We start from the raw sequence: 17,267 nt of genomic DNA on the forward strand, positions 1-17,267 counted from the left end.
CTAAGCTCCATTGACGTGAACATAGCTTAGCCCCGCCCAGGCCAGTTGATACTAGTCATGACCCCCGCCGGTCAGATGCTGATGATCTATCCTCTGGATAAAACAAACTGCAGAACCCCTTTAAGTATAGGTATGCCAGAGCGTTAAGAGTATCGAGTGTGTGTATGTGTGTGTATATATATATATATATATATGGAAGTTCAAGGCAGCACTCCACAGTATTGAATGTTTGGGTGCCAGCAGTGGAAACACCTTACCAAGGTGTGTAATGTAGAATGAAGAAAGACACCGCGGCACATCCGTTTAGTGAAAAAAGTGGGACCCTTTATTCACCCATGCGACGTTTCGGTCCGCTTGCTGGGACCATTTTCAAGCAAGAAAATGGTCCCAGCAAGCGGACCGAAACGTCGCATGGGTGAATAAAGGGTCCCACTTTTTTCACTAAACGGATGTGCCGTGGTGTCTTTCTTCATTATATATATATATATATATATATATATATATATATATATATATATATATACAGTACAGACCAAAAGTTTGGACACACCTTCTCATTCAAAGAGTTTTCTTTATTTTCATGACTATGAAAATTGTAGATTCACACTGAAGGCATCAAAACTATGAATTAACACATGTGGAATTATATACATAACAAACAAGTGTGAAACAACTGAAAATATGTCATATTCTAGGTTCTTCAAAGTAGCCACCTTTTGCTTTGATTACTGCTTTGCACACTCTTGGCATTCTCTTGATGAGCTTCAAGAGGTAGTCCCCTGAAATAGTTCTCACTTCACAGGTGTGAACTGTCAGGTTTAATAAGTGAGATTTCTTGCCTTATAAATGGGGTTGGAACCATCAGTTGCGTTGAGGAGAAGTCAGGTGGATACACAGCTGATAGTCCTACTGAATAGACTGTTAGAATTTGTATTATGGCAAGAAAAAAGCAGCTAAGTAAAGAAAAACGAGTGGCCATCATTACTTTAAGAAATGAAGGTCAGTCAGTCAGTCAGCCGAAAAATTGGGAAAACTTTGAAAGTAAGGGCTATTTGACCATGAAGGAGAGTGATGGGGTGCTGCGCCAGATGACCTGGCCTCCACAGTCACCGGACCTGAACCCAATCGAGATGGTTTGGGGTGAGCTGGACCGCAGAGTGAAGGCAAAAGGGCCAACAAGTGCTAAGCATCTCTGGGAACTCCTTCAAGACTGTTGGAAGACCATTTCAGGGGACTACCTCTTGAAGCTCATCAAGAGAATGCCAAGAGTGTGCAAAGCAAAGCAAAAGGTGGCTACTTTGAAGAACCTAGAATATGACATATTTTCAGTTGTTTCACACTTGTTGGTTATGTATATAATTCCACATGTGTTAATTCATAGTTTTGATGCCTTCATAGTTATGAAAATAAAGAAAACTCTTTGAATGAGGTGTGTCCAAACTTTTGGTCTGTACTGTGTGTGTGTGTGTATATATGTATGTATATGTATGTGTATATATATATATATATATATATATATATATATATATATATATATATATACAGTCTTGTGAAAAAATTAGGACACCCTTTGAAAGCATGTGGTTTTTTGTAACATTTTTAATAAATGGTTATTTCATCTCCGTTTCAACAATACAGAGAGATTAAAGTAATCCGACTAAACAAAGAAAACTGAAGAAAAGTCTTTTCAAGATCTTCTGTAAATGTCATTCTACAAAAATGCCTATTCTAACTGAGGAAAAAGATAGGACACCCTTGCCCCTAATAGCGAGTGTTACCTCCTTTGGCTGAAATAACTGCAGTGAGACGGTTCTTGTAGCCATCTACCAGTCTTCGACATCGGTCTGAGGAAATTTTACCCCACTCCTCAATGCAGAACTTTTTCAGCTGTGAGATGTTTGAGGGGTTTCTTGCACGTACAGCCCTTTTCAAGTCACCCCACAGCATCTCAATGGGATTCAAATCTGGACTTTGACTTGGCCATTCCAGGACTCTCCATTTCTTCTTTTTCAGCCAATCTTTGGTTGATTTACTAGTATGTTTTGGGTCATTGTCATGTTGCATGGTCCAGTTCCGCTTCAGCTTTAATTTTCTAACTGATGGTCTCACATGTTCTTCAAGCACCTTCTGATACACAGTAGAATTCATCGTGGATTCTATGATGGTGAGCTGACCAGGTCCTGCTGCAGCAAAGCAGCCCCAAACCATGACACTTCCACCTCCATGCTTCACAGTTGGTATGAGGTTCTTTTCTTGGAATGCTGTGTTTGGTTTACGCCAAACATGTCCTCTGCTGTTGTGTCCAAATCAATTTTGGACTCATCTGTCCAAAGAACATTATTCCAGAAGTCCTGGTCTTTGTCAACTTTATCGCTGGCAAATGTCAGTCTGGCCTCGATGTTTCTCTTGGAAAGCAAAGGTTTCCTCCTTGCACACCTCCCATGCAAGTTAAACTTGTACAGTCTCTTTCTGATTGTAGAGGCATGTACTTCTACATCAACAGTAGCCAGAGCCTGCTGTAGTTCTCGAGATGACACTTTAGGGTTTTTGGATACCTCTTTTAGCATCTTGCGGTCTGCTCTTGGGGTGAACTTGCTGGGGCGACCAGTCCTGGGCATGTTGGCAGTTGTTTTGAAAGCCCTCCACTTGTAGACTATCTTCCGGACAGTGGAATGGCTGATTTCAAAATCTTTTGAGATCTTTTTAAATCCCTTCCCAGACTCATAGGCTGCTACAATCTTTTTTCTGAAGTCCTCTGACAGCTCTTTTGCTCTCACCATGGTGCTCACTCTCACTTCAACAGTCAGGAGCACACCAAACTAAATGTCTGAGGTTTAAATAGGGCAAGCCTCATTCAACATGCAGAGTAACGATCTACTAATTATGTGCACCTGGTGTGATATACCTGTGTGAGATCTGAGCTAATTTAAGAGGGAATACATGTGAGGGTGTCCTATCTTTTTCCTCAGTTAGAATAGGCATTTTTGTAGAATGACATTTACAGAAGATCTTGAAAAGACTTTTCTTCAGTTTTCTTTGTTTAGTTGGATTACTTTAATCTCTCTGTATTGTTGAAACGGAGATGAAATAACCATTTATTAAAAATGTTACAAAAAACCACATGCTTTCAAAGGGTGTCCTAATTTTTTCACATGACTGTATATATATATATATGTGTGTGTGTGTGTGTGTGTGTGTATATATATATATATATATATATATTATATTTTAGTAGGGTTGTTTCGATACCCAAATTTTTATTCAGTTTCGATACCATAAAAAAGTATAGTATTGCGATATTCGATACCACGCGAAAAAAATAAAACGCCAAAAAAAGCCACGTGCATTCCGCATTTTATGGAACGTCCAGCCAATAAAAGAACAGTCCGATCCTATTTTTTGGGGGAACAAGGCGACAAAAAAAATGGCGAATCGTGCAGTTTTTTTTTCCTGTTACGGCGTTCACCGCATAGGACATTTTTTGTTATACTTTAATAGTTTGGACTTTTCGAACATGCCGATATGTAATATGTTTATTTATTGTTTATATATTTTATATGTAAAATTGGGTAAGGGGGTGATTTATGCTTAATATTTTAGTGTTTGTTTTTAACTTCTTCTTTTTTTTTTTTTTTTACTTTTTATTTAATAACTATTTCCCCCCTTAGGGGCTAGAACCTGGGATCTTTTCATCCCTTGTCCTATTCACCCTAATAGAGCTCTATCAGGGTGAATAGGACCTCACACTGTCCCTGCTGCCCTGTGCTTTGTGCACGCGGCAGCATGGAGCTGACTATGGCAGCCAGGGCTTCAGTAGCATCCTGGCTGCCATGGTAACCGATCGGAGCCCCAGGTTTACACTGCTGGGGCTCCGATCAGAAGCTGCCACTGCCACCAATGAAGAGGAGGGGAGGGGACCCTGTGGCCACTGCCACCAATGATTTTAATACTTGGGGGGGATCAGGGGAGGGGGTGCACTGTGCCACCAATGATTTTAATACGGGGGGGCATTGAGGAGAGGGGGCGCCCTGCGCCAGCAATGATTTTAATACTGGGGAGAAGGGGGGAGGGCGCACTGCGCCACTAATGATAATTAACATTTAATACAGGAGGCGGGTGCGGCACCTGAGGGGTTAACTGCCGCTGATCGCAGCTCCTCCTGGATTTGTATTAAACGTTTACTTTAATTGGTGGCGCAGTGCGCACGCCCCTCTCTCCTCATTGGTGGCAGCGGCACAGGGGGAGGGAGAGAGTGCTTCCTTCTCCCCTGTGCTGCTGAGGAGAACACGGAGCGCGCTGAGAGCAGCGCGCTCCATGTTCTCTGATACTAGATTGCGGAATAGCGAAGCCGAGTATCGAAAAAGGCAAATCCCGGTATCGAGGTCGATACCAGACAAAAGTATCGATTGGGTATAGAAAATTTGATACCCAAAAGAGCCCTAATATATAGTAATTAGAGTTTGCATGAATTTACATGTAGCTTACACTAAAAATCTGTCTCCGTAAGTTGCCTGTGGCGATGGTTTCACAGGTATTATTATGAGTAAAAAAAAAAATACTTGTATGTTTCTTTCACATTTGCTTCCAGATCTTGCTTATATCACAGTAATATCAACAGATAGCATTGGCTTTCAAAGTGCAGGGAGGCAAAAGGATCATGCGCTACCTATCTGTAGGTCACTAACAGTGCTATATTCGCATTATTACTGCAAATAGATCTCTTGGCAGCACTTGTAACGACCACCAATCCACAGTAGTTTGACTGAAGAAAAATGACAGTTCCTGCTGATTTACACTCAGTGTCCAAATCTGTACCGCTTATACATTTCTCTATGTGCATATACGTGCCAGCTCATATGCACCGGACTGTTCTTGTGCCAGCATTACAGACTGTGGGCGGGAGCTGAGGCTGTATAGGCTTCTATTAGCCTATACAGATCAGCCATCGGACCTCCAGATTGACCACAAAAGACTGCTAGCCCAGATGTGATTTATAAGCAGTACTCATAAGCTGTGGACACTGAGCGTAAATCAGCAGCCACTGTCCTTTGTCTTCAGTCGAACTACTGTGGATTGGCGGTTGCTACAAGTGCTGCCGAGAGATCTATTTGCAGTAATAATGTGAATATAGCAGTATTAGTGATCCACCGATAGGTAGTACATGAACCTTTTGCCTCCCTGCACTTTGAACTACAACGCTTGATATTACTGTTATATAAGCAAGAGTGAAAGATATACAAGTATTTTTTGAGATACTCATCATACCTTGCCCTGTAAAACCATCAGCACAATCAACTTTTTTAAAAGACTGATTTTTACAAAGTATAGGCTGCAAGCAAATTCAGGGAAATTCTGGAGGGGATTACACCCGATACTCTTAACCCTGCGGCATAAATGTAATTGTTCTGACCGCAAGGGCCCCCCAGTGGATATACTTAAATTGGATATATTATATAAGTCTATGATTTGTTTACATTTTACGTAATTGTTTTTGACTAGTACTGTTCTAAATTATAATCTAGAGATTTATTGGAGAGCCATCCGTATATATATTTACTGAATGTGTATTGCTGGCTGATTGGTGGGTTGTCAACTGGCTGAGCGCTCATAAATCCACCCATTTATTGATTGGTTGGTCAACCACCCTAATATATATATATATATATATATATATATATATACAGTACAGACCAAAAGTTTGGACACACCTTCTCATTTAAAGAGTTTTCTTTATTTTCATGACTATGAAAATTGTGGATTCACACTGAAGGCATCAAAACTATGAATTAACACATGTGGAATTATATACATAACAAACAAGTGGGAAACAACTGAAAATATGTCATATTCTAGGTTCTTCAAAGTAGCCACCTTTTGCTTTGATTACTGCTTTGCACAGTCTTGGCATTCTCTTGATGAGCTTCAAGAGGTAGTCCCCTGAAATGGTTTTCACTTCACAGGTGTGCCCTGTCAGGTTTAATAAGTGGGATTTCTTGCTTATAAATGGGGTTGGGACCATCAGTTGCGTTGAGGAGAAGTCAGGTGGATACACAGCTGATAGTCCTACTGAATAGACTGTTAGAATTGGTATTATGGCAAGAAAAAAGCAGCTAAGTAAAGAAAAACAAGTGGCCATCATTACTTTAAGAAATCAAGGTCAGCCAGTCAGCCGAAAAATTGGGAAAACTTTGAAAGTAAGGGTTTTTTTACCATGAAGGAGAGTGATGGGGTTCTGTGCCAGATGACCTGGCCTCCACAGTCACCGGACCTGAACCCAATCGAGATGGTTTGGGGTGAACTGGACCGCAGAGTGAAGGCAAAGAGCCAACAAGTGCTAAGCATCTCTGGGAACTCCTTCAAGACTGTTGGAAGACCATTTCAGGGGACTACCTCTTGAAGCTCATCAAGAGAATGCCAAGAGTGTGCAAAGCAGTAATCAAAGCAAAAGGTGGCTACTTTGAAGAACCTAGAATATGACATATTTTCAGTTGTTTCACACTTGTTTGTTATGTATATAATTCCACATGTGTTAATTCATAGTTTTGATGCCTTCATAGTCATGAAAATAAAGAAAACTCTTTGAATGAGAAGGTGTGTCCAAACTTTTGGTCTGTACTGTATATATATGTGTTAGTTATAAAAATATTCCTAACATTAATTTGACTAAATCGGTTTGCAGCGCTGGTGTAGTTTTACATTTCAGTTAATAAGGTTTCCAAAATTGAACTTGTTTTCTTTTCTCAGGTGACAAATCTGAAGTGTTAAATGTAGATAATCCAGACCTGGTCAAATATCCTCTTTTTGCACAAGCTAGACCATATGAATGTACCTTACAGGCTGGAGATGTGCTGTTTATCCCAGGTATTAGGAATTGTATTTCAGTCATATTGAATCAGACATCCTTCCTGCTCACAGAATACACATCACAGTGCTTAAAGGGGTTTTGAAGAATTACTATGGTTTTTAACAGATATGTTCATGTAGCAGATTATCTCATGTATGTCTTCCCCATGATTTGTATGTTTCAATTTGGACTCTCCTGACCCATATTCCCTATGAAACCTAATCACTCTGGTCTGTTCCCATCCTGTATGTAGCACTTCCTGTTGCTGTATCTAACCAAACCCTTGATGCACTTCTCCATTCTCTGCCACAGCTCCAGCACCACTCCTAACAATGCCCAGCTAGTTTATATCTCCTGGAGCAAGCACCTGTGCCCCCCCCCCCCCCCCATGTCGGCGATCGCAGCAAACCGCAGGTCAATTCAGACCTGCAGTTTGCTGCGTTTCCGGGTTATTCGGGTCTCTGAGGACCCGATAACTCGGAACAGGATGGTGATCGGTGGTGTGATTTTACCCCACCAATCGCCATCCTGTGATCCTGAGAGGTGATGTGACATCGCCTCTGATTGGTAGGTGGGCGGGCGGGAGATTCAAATGTTGCCAGCGTTCCTCTTCTCCTCCTTTTGTGTCCCGGAGCGGAGGAGAGAGGAGCGCTGCAGTGCACGTCGTCGGAACTGTGCCCCAGCACCCCCCATCTAATCAGCAGGTAATTAGGGAGGGAAAGTCTAGGGAAAGGTTGGGCTAGGCAGGGATAATAAAGGGAAAGTTAGTGTGAAAAAAGTTTTATTGCATCACCCTAAGTAGGGTGTCTGGGGTCAACAGCACAGCTGTGTGACCCTAGACCCCCCAGGGGGCGCAGGCAGTTTTTTGTTTTGTTGTGCGTACGCTGACTGTGGCCGGCACTCTTAGCGTCCGGCCACTGTTGGCGCATCGCACACCCCACCGCTGATCAACTTCGGACGGTTGATCAGCGGTTTAGAATTTTCATTTTTTTATTTTTATCACATTTTTTGCCCTTTTTTTTAGTTAGTCTTTTTTTTTCTGTTTAGTTTTAGGGATAAGTCTGCGAACACCCGTGCCCCCACACACACCAAATAAAGATTTACACGCACGCACATACACACGCAGACACACACTCCCCTATGGCCCGCCGGATGTTCTCGGCCGAGGAGGCATAGGCGCAGCTTGCCTCTGAGTCCGAGAGTCCCAGTGAGGACGAGGATGACCCCACTTTCCTGTTGTCATCCGAGTCCTCCTCATCATCTAGCGATGATGATGAGCCCCCAAGGCGGCCGAGACGCCGCTAGGCGGAGAAAGGCGACCGCCATGTTAGGGACCCTGTGGCCCACCCTAGTACGAGCAGCTCTGGGGCTCGTACTAGTTTTCCGGCCCACCAGTTAAATCTTCCGGAGCCCCCTGCCGGTGAACTTGTCTGGTATACCCCAGAGCGATTTGATCCCGTGATTCCTGATTTTGTAGGCCAACCAGGAATCCAGATTTCCACAGTGGGCTTCACTGAATGACATTTTTAGTCATTTTTTCAGTGACCAACTGGTAAATCTAATGGTGGAGCAGACGAACCTGTACGCCCAACAGTTCGTTGCTCAACACCCGGGCTCCTTTTTGGCTAGGCCCGGTGGCTGGACGCCGGTCAGTGCAGCCGAGATGAGGACATTTTGGGGCCTCGTGCTGCATATGGGCCTAGTCAAGAAACCTAGTGTCAGGCATTACTGGAGTGGGGACGTCCTCTACCAGACCCCACTTTACAGTACGGCCATGACACGCTCCCAGTTTGAGGCCATCCGGAAATGCCTGCATTATTCAGATAATGCAGCATGTCCCCCTGGAGGTGATCCTACCGATGACCGTCTGTACAAAATCAGGCCGGTCATCGATCACTTTGGGGCCAAATTTGTACAGGCCTATGTACCTGGAAGGGAGGTCACGGTTGATGAGTCTCTCATTGCGTTCAAGGGGAGACTCATTTTCCGCCAGTATGTTCCCTCAAAGCGGGCGAGGTATGGCGTGAAGCTGTACAAACTTTGTTAGAGTACCTCAGCGTACACTTACAAGTTTCGTGTGTACGAGGGGCGAGATTCCCGTATTCACCCCCCAGAATGTCCCCCCACTCTGGGTGTTAACGGGAAACTTGTGTGGGACCTTAAGCACCTACTGCTAAATAAGGGTTACCACCTTTACGTGGATAACTTTTATACTAGTATCCCCTTGTTCCAGTCCCTCGCCGCCAGATCCACGTCCGCTTGTGGGACCGTGGGGAAAAATCAACGCAGCCTCCCTGCCCACCCCCTCCAGGTACGTATCCCCAGGGGGGAGACCCATGCCCTTACCACTGGAAACCTGTTGCTGTTCAGATATAAGGACAAGAGGGATGTCCTTGTACTGTCCAAAAATTCATGGTAACGGCATCACCCCTGTCCCTGTGCGAGGTACTACGGCAACGGTCCTCACGTCCAATTGTATCGTCGACTACAATCGGTATATGGGAGGAGTTGATCTCTTTGATCAAGTCCTCAAGCCATATAATGCCATGCACAAAACCTGGGCATGGTACAAAAAAGTTGCGGTCTACTTGGTGCAGGTTGCCATGTACAACTCTTTTGTGCTGTCCCGGAGCGCTGGCAACACAAGGACATTGCTTCAGTTCTATGAGGCAGTCCTCAAGGCCCTGATCTTTTCGTACCGGGAAAGAGCAGGCCAGAGTACCTCGGGAACTGGGGGCGCCCGGATCGTCCCTGGCCAACACTTAACAGGTGTGGTCCCCCATACTGGAAAGAAGGGACGGACCCAAAAAAGGTGCAGAGTGTGTCACAGGAGGGGGATACGGAAGGACACCACTACTCAATGTGACACGTGCCCCGATCATTCGGGCCTCAGCATTATTGGTTGCTTCAGGGAGTACCGCACTTCCATTGAGTACTAAATTTATATCCTAATGTAGCCACTGACAATCGGATAAAAAAACTATGGTTCTCAGACTTGAGACACCCAAAAAAAATGTAAAAACTAAAATAATTTTAAAAAGTATACAAATTGGGTATCTCTGCGTCGGTAATAATCTCCTCTATAAAAATACCCCATGACCTAACCCCCCAGATTAACACGGTCCAAAAATAATAAAATAAACTGTGCAAAAAAAATAAATTTTTTTGTCACCTTACATAACAAAAAGTTTAATAGCAAGCGATCAAAAAGTTATATAGCCCCCAAAATAGTGCCAATAAAACCGTCCTCTCATCCCGCAAAAAATGAGCCCCTACATAAGATAATCGACTAAAACCCCCCCAAAAAATAACTCTTAGACTTTAGAGATACCAAAAAAAATTTTGGTATCAAAAAGGATAATATAGTGTAAAATCTAAATAATTGGGGAAAAAAAGTAGACTTATTAGGTATCGCTGCGTCCGTAAGAATCTCCTCTATAAAAATACCCTATGACCTAACCCTCCAGATTAACACGGTCAAAAAAGATTATTAAAAACGGTGCCAAAACAGCAATTTTGGGCACTTTTCCATTTCAATCTGTTTTTTCCGGTAACAAAGCAAGGGTTAACAACCAAACAAAACTTAATATTTATTACCTTGATACTGCAGTTTACAGAAACACCACATTTGTGGTCGTAAACTGCTGTATCACTAAAACGCAGGGTGCAAAAGGAAAGGACCGACATGGTTTCTGGAAGGCCGATTTTGATGGCCTTTTTTATTGACACCATGTCCCTTTTAAAGCCCCCCTGATGCACCCCTAGAATAGAAACTCCCTAAAAGTGACCCCATCTAAGAAACTACACCCCTCAAGGTATTCAAAACTGATTTTACAAACTTTATTAACCCTTTAGGTGTTCCTCAACAGTTAATGGCAAATGGAGATGAAATTTCAGAATTTCATTTTTTGGTAATCTTACCTCACAAAAATGTAATATAGAGCAACCAAAAATCATATGTACCCTAAAAATAGTCCCAACAAAACCGCCATCTTATCCCGTAGTTTCCAAAATGGGGTCACTTTTAGGGAGTTTCTACTCCAGGGGGGTTGAAACAGGACCACACGGCGCTCCTTTCCCTCTACGCCCCGCCGTGTGGCTGTACAGTTGTGTACGACCACATATGGGGTGTTTCTGTAAACGGCAGAGTCAGGGCAATAAAGATACAGTCTTGTTTGGCTGTTAACCCTTGCTTTGTTAGTGACTACCGCAGATCGCAGCTACTTGTCATAGAGGTCGGGAGCCGTCTTTGTGGTTCTGCAGCTAGCACCCGCCTCCTGTATATTAATTAATGAGAGAGTTATCTTCATTGGTGGCGCAGTGGCCACAGCCCCTCCTCTTGTCCTCTCTCCTCTCATTGGTGGCAGCGGCACAGGGGGAGGGAGACACTGCTTCCTTCTCCCCCCCATGCTTCTGAGGGAACACGGATCGCGCGGTCAGCAGCGCGATTTTTGTTCCCGATTTGTTATCGGCATATCGGCAAAATAGATGCCGATACCGATAACATTCAAAATCCTGAATATCGGCCGATAATATCGGCAAAACCAATAATCGGTCGATCCCTACTGTTTATGATCAAATCAAGGCGAGTACTGTGTCACTCTGGTCTACTTGGCTTTGGAGGCCCACACGATTGGCACATTTGCTAACCATACAGCGCCACAGAGTAGAATGAAGCTGACGGGATGAACATTTTACTGTAATTATTGGGGCTTAGTACTCACATGGGTCTTCACTGACCTGACAAAGGTAGTAGCTGTTGGAAGTGGGCACTTTGATAACGCGAACAGCCATTGTGAATTGAAAGCTTTTTACATCTTTATCCAGGTGAAGAAGATGCAGTCCAAAAATCCTGAAGACAATGCAAATGATTTATTCACCCAATGGACAGCAAAGATTCAGCCCCTCCATTGAACCGTTTTCAAGCTTGATAATGGTTCACTAGAGGGACTGAAACGTTGCTGTCCTTTGGGTGAATAAATCACTTGAATTTTCCTGAGATTTTTGGAGTGCTGTTCTTCATTTGGATTTGTTTGAAGGTTTCTGACCCCAGCCTTCTGAGGTTTGCACTCTACTTTTATATTTGCCATGATGCGCCTTTTTTGATATATTGCATAGATTTTAATATCATTTTTTTCTGTATAGCCTTTTTGAATGATTATAGAGAGGCCAAAGTCACTCAGCTTTAGCAGGGGTAGGAGAGGCTGGGCCCAGGAATACCATGGACTCATAAGAAAGCACTGCTTGTTTACATTTTTTATTCTGTAATCATGTCTTTGTTTTATGTGTTGTATCAGGGATGTCAAACTCGTGGCCCTCCAGCTGTTGCAAAACTACAACTCCCAAAATGTCCCGGTAGCTGAGCATGATGGAAGTTGTAGTTTTGCACCAGCTGGAAGGCCATGAATTTGACAAATGTGTGTTAGTTTGATTAGTAAGGTCTTAGAATATCTGCTCAACTAACCATTTTTCTTCTTGCTGGTTTAGCCCTTTGGTTTCACAATACAGTTGCTGAGGAGTTTGGAGTGGGGGTAAATGTCTTTTGGAAGAATCTACCCTCTGAATGCTATGATAAAACAGATACGTATGGAAACAAGGACCCCACAGCAGCCTCAAGAGCAGTGCAGATTTTGGACCGGGCACTAAAAACACTTGAGGAATTGCCTGAGGAATATAAAGATTTTTATGCTAGGAAAATGGTATTGAGGATACAGAATAAAGCCTACAGTACAAACTTTGAATAAATGTTGTCACACAGAGACGTTGTTGAATTGCACCTTTCACAACTAGGAAAGTACTGGATGTGACATGTCCTCTTGTAGTGGACAGTCCTTGCCATTGCCGCAAAGAAACTTTCTTATATAAAACCTTGTAGATTGAATATAGTGAAAATTTCTTATGTAAACTTAGCCCCATGCTCATATCACTTGCAGCTCAAGAACATCTCCAGAATACTTCCTTTTCTGATGGTGGAAACAACCCAAACTATTATTGTTGCTCTGATTCATTTTCATCTTGACTACTCAATACCAGTCTTTCTTCCCCTCACTAAAATCTCCCCCCCCCCCCCCCCCCCCCCTTTCCATCTATCCTAAATTTAGCAGCCAGGCTAATTATTATGTCCATCTGCTGCACCGATGCCTCTGGCATGTGCCAGTCGCTTCACTGGTTGCCCATCCTTTACATAATACAGTTCAAACTCCTATCCTTCACCCACAAAGCTCTCCACAGTGCTGCACCTTCTTCATTTCTGTTTATAACTCTACAGACCCTCTACATTCTGTTAGTGATCAAAGATTAACATCCTCCATAATTTAAACCAAGACTTCCAGACTTTTCTAGAGCTGCACCAGTTCTCGGGAATGCAATACCTTGGACAATCAGGTTAATTTTCAACTTCCTTAGTTTTAAAAGTGCCCTACAAGCACATTTTTTCAGGCAGACTTATATTCCCCAATCTGACTCTTCCCTATTTACAACCACCCTTAGAATCTGATGCCTTTATCAAACAATATTCCTGTGTGCCTGCCGCCTCCCAGAGTGCATGGCTGCTGATTCCTCCACTCCAAGTTACTGGTGATTTGGACCTGCCATCAACCCTCTCCTCCTGCCCAGTAGGCTTGGTCTGCTGGATTAGCTCTTCTCGATCCACTCCATGAAGACTGCAGATGCACACATGCACCCCCTTAATAGTTCCAGCCTACGGCGCAACTCACTAATGTATTTAAGGCACTTTTCCCTGTGGGAGGGTGCCTGGGTTCTAGTTCCCTGCAAAAGTGTGCTATATGTTTCTCTCTCCCGTGTACCGACTTCTGTGTGACCTGACCTCTGCCTGATCTCCATACTGACCCTGACCTGCCTGCCCCGACCCTCAGACTGACTTTGAATTGCACAAACTTTGCCTGCCCAGACCTCAGCTTGTCCCTGACTACAGTTTTGCCTGACCCCTCAGTGTTCGGACCAGTGTCTTTTGACCCCCATGGGTCAGCAGTCAACAGAACAGCAAGCTGGTGGTTGCCCCGCAGCGGAGTCCAGATCCCTGTATAGGTGTTAAAGGGTGAAAAACAGGTATTAAGGGGTATAAAACACTTAGATAATGCCCTTGTACCCACTAAACTGTAAAATGCTGCAGAATATGGTGGTGCTATATAAATAAAGATTATTTCTGGAATATCAAGGAATAACTAATGTTAGTATAGCGACACCTGCTGTTGCTATTGAACAGCTTTTCTCTGTCCACCTGAGTAAACATGCCATTGTGGACACACGCTCAGCCTTGCATTTCTCTGTGATACTTTGGGTATTTGGATTGATTCCTGGTGAGCTGAGTGCAGCATCTTCACTGCTAAGTTTGCTGGGGTGGACACAGAGAGGCTGTTCAATAGAAACAGCAGGTGGTGCTATACTAACATTATTTCTGGAGTAACTGTGGATGTAAGCATTTCAATATTTTTCATGAGATAACCTGTAAGTAAAGAAGTTTGTTTGAGGACCAGCTACATAGACTTTCTGTAGTTTACAAGATAACATATACAGTAACTCGATATACAGTATTCCTTTGGACTGCAGCTCAATAGTTACAATTAATCAGTCGCACTACAAAGTCTCCAGGTAACCCAGGCCATAGGGTGAATTCAGATGATGCAGTTGGGTGCACTTGAAACCGCATATGAAACCCCCATGCGATTTCTTGTGCAGTTAAATAGGTGTTTCTCTTGTAAAAAAGTCAACAATTTCAAAAACTGCAGCAAAAAACTTAATACAAATAAGAAAAAAAAGATAATACAGATAAAGCAGGTTCTTAATCTTGACAGTAAAAAAGATGAATTGTTAACGGGTTATTCACTTTCTACAAGGAAAGGGTCTGTTCACTTCTTAGCCTTTTGGTACTGCAGAAAAAGGTGTCTTAACGGCATTGTGATGTACAGCATTGGTTGACCCTGTTGGGTGGTGGGCATTGTAGCAAACACTAATGGAGGGCATAAGGGTACTGGCATAGACAGCTCACAGTATAGCTTCATCATGACTCACACTGTTGGCAGGGCCCTTTATTCAGAATGTGTGCTGCAGTGTACACTGTCCTGCAGACGCCATAGGTGCTGCTAATACATTACACAGCTGTAATATACTGCACGTGTACTTCAGCCAATCAGTATTCGCAGTGTCCGACTGGGTTGCCTAGGCTCCACCAATAAAATTTATTTCAGGGGCCCTCCATTGGGATACATTCAATATTTCCTGCTCACACAGCTGTAGACAGCAGCAAGGAGCCACAAGATGATTGATTAAGGAGGTCCCTGCACCGACTTTAAGAAGGTAGGTCCTGGGGAAAAGAGGACACTGGCCAAATTGCCCTTGTACCTTTAAGACTTCACAGCCACCTGATCACAGCTATAATAATAAACTGGGTAGTTTCTTAAATAATCTACAGAGTTTTTTCTTTATATGAACTTAGGCTGGTTAATGTGCTGTACACTGCTTAGCTATAGGTAGGTAGTACTGTGTTATGTGCTACTTGTGCAGGGGCCCACTGGGGGATTCACCTGTACCCCTGTGGGCCATTCCAAGCCTGATTGGGGCCACTACAGGGGGAATTATAAATATTGGGCCACTACAGGGAGCACTATAAATACTAATGAGGGCATTTTGGAAGAAGATTACGGTAGATACACACTTCAGCAGACAGTACCACATATGATAGGATTAGATACAGCAGCTCAGCAGACAGTATCACACATGATATGATTGGCAATTTTAGGAAGTTTAAACCAGTGAATAGATAGGAGGTGCAAGCTGCTCTCTGTTCACTTTAAGACCTGTCCCACCTATCTGACACTTATGGCATATATATACAGTACAGACCAAAAGTTTGGACACACCTTCTCATTCAAAGAGTTTTCTTTATTTTCATGACTATGAAGGCATCAAAACTATGAATTAACACATGTGGAATTATATACATAACAAACAAGTGTGAAACAACTGAAAATATGTCATATTCTAGGTTCTTCAAAGTAGCCACCTTTTGCTTTGATTACTGCTTTGCACACTCTTGGCATTCTGTTGATGAGCTTCAAGAGGTAGTCCCCTGAAATGGTCTTCCAACAGTCTTGAAGGAGTTCTCAGAGATGCTTAGCACTTGCCTTCACTCTGCGGTCCAGCTCACCCCAAACCATCTCGTTTGGGTTCAGGTCCGGTGACTGTGGAGGCCAGGTCATCTGGCGCAGCACCCCATTACTCTCCATCATGGTCAAATAGCCCTTACTTTCAAAGTTTTCCCAATTTTTCGGCTGACTGACTGACCTTCATTTCTTAAAGTAATGATGGCCACTCGTTTTTCTTTACTTAGCTGCTTTCTTCTTGCCATAATACAAATTCTAACAGTCTATTCAGTAGGACTGTTAGAATTTGTATTATGGCAAGAAAAAAGCAGCTAAGTAAAGAAAAACGAGTGGCCATCATTACTTTAAGAAATGAAGGTCAGTCAGTCAGCCGAAAAATTGGGAAAACTTTGAAAGTAAGGGCTATTTGACCATGAAGGAGAGTGATGGGGTGCTGCGCCAGATGACCTGGCCTCCACAGTCACCGGACCTGAACCCAATCGAGATGGTTTGGGGTGAGCTGGACCGCAGAGTGAAGGCAAGTGCTAAGCATCTCTGAGAACTCCTTCAAGACTGTTGGAAGACCATTTCAGGGGACTACCTCTTGAAGCTCATCAAGAGAATGCCAAGAGTGTGCAAAGCAGTAATCAAAGCAAAAGGTGGCTACTTTGAAGAACCTAGAATATGACATATTTTCAGTTGTTTCACACTTGTTTGTTATGTATATAATTCCACATGTGTTAATTCATAGTTTTGATGCCTTCATAGTCATGAAAATAAAGAAAACTCTTTGAATGAGAAGGTGTGTCCAAACTTTTGGTCTGTACTGTATATATATATATATTTTTTATTAATTATTTTTATTGAAAAAGAAAAAGCATACAGAATTATTTTCTATACAATTTAGTCTTCAACATTATTAAATTTCTTATTTTAACCCCAATAGTCCCCCCCTTCCTCCCCGTTCCTTGCAATGCGTCTCTCATCCCGTCCGTCACCAAAGACTGAGAAAGGATAACAGTGGGGTGAAGGCAGGAAAACATAAGGTTTCCAAATCCCCCATATCTCCTCAATATTTCTTTGTTTATATAAGATTCTCTCATATTTATTGACCTCCGCCGTACATGTACAGCGGAAGTCCGGTCCCCAAACATGGCTCCCGCTCGCACGTGCAGCGGGCACCTTAGCCACAGGGTTTCTGCTATTTTAAATAGCAGAGACCCATGGCACATGTATGCGATCAGCCATAAGCGCATACATTTTTCCTTTCAGATGCCATGGTCAAATGACAGGTCTTGCTCTTAGAATCAGTGCATATTTGG

General features: G+C 43.1%; 1 protein-coding gene across 3 annotated transcripts in view; it reads left to right on the plus strand.

Annotated features, from left to right (window-relative positions):
* Positions 1-12,594, plus strand: part of TYW5 (tRNA-yW synthesizing protein 5) — a 32,270-nt gene extending 19,676 nt beyond the window's left edge. For all 3 annotated transcript variants that reach the window (XM_040440963.1, XM_040440961.1, XM_040440962.1), the window contains 2 exons: positions 6,745-6,861; positions 12,332-12,594. In XM_040440963.1, coding sequence (XP_040296897.1) covers positions 6,745-6,861; positions 12,332-12,588 — 374 coding nt within the window. In that variant the 3' untranslated portion in view covers positions 12,589-12,594. The remainder of the gene's footprint in view (positions 1-6,744; positions 6,862-12,331) is intronic.
* The last annotated feature ends 4,673 nt before the right edge of the window (positions 12,595-17,267 follow it).

The sequence above is a fragment of the Bufo bufo genome, chromosome 7, assembly GCF_905171765.1.
Source record: "Bufo bufo chromosome 7, aBufBuf1.1, whole genome shotgun sequence".
Taxonomy (NCBI): domain Eukaryota; kingdom Metazoa; phylum Chordata; class Amphibia; order Anura; family Bufonidae; genus Bufo; species Bufo bufo.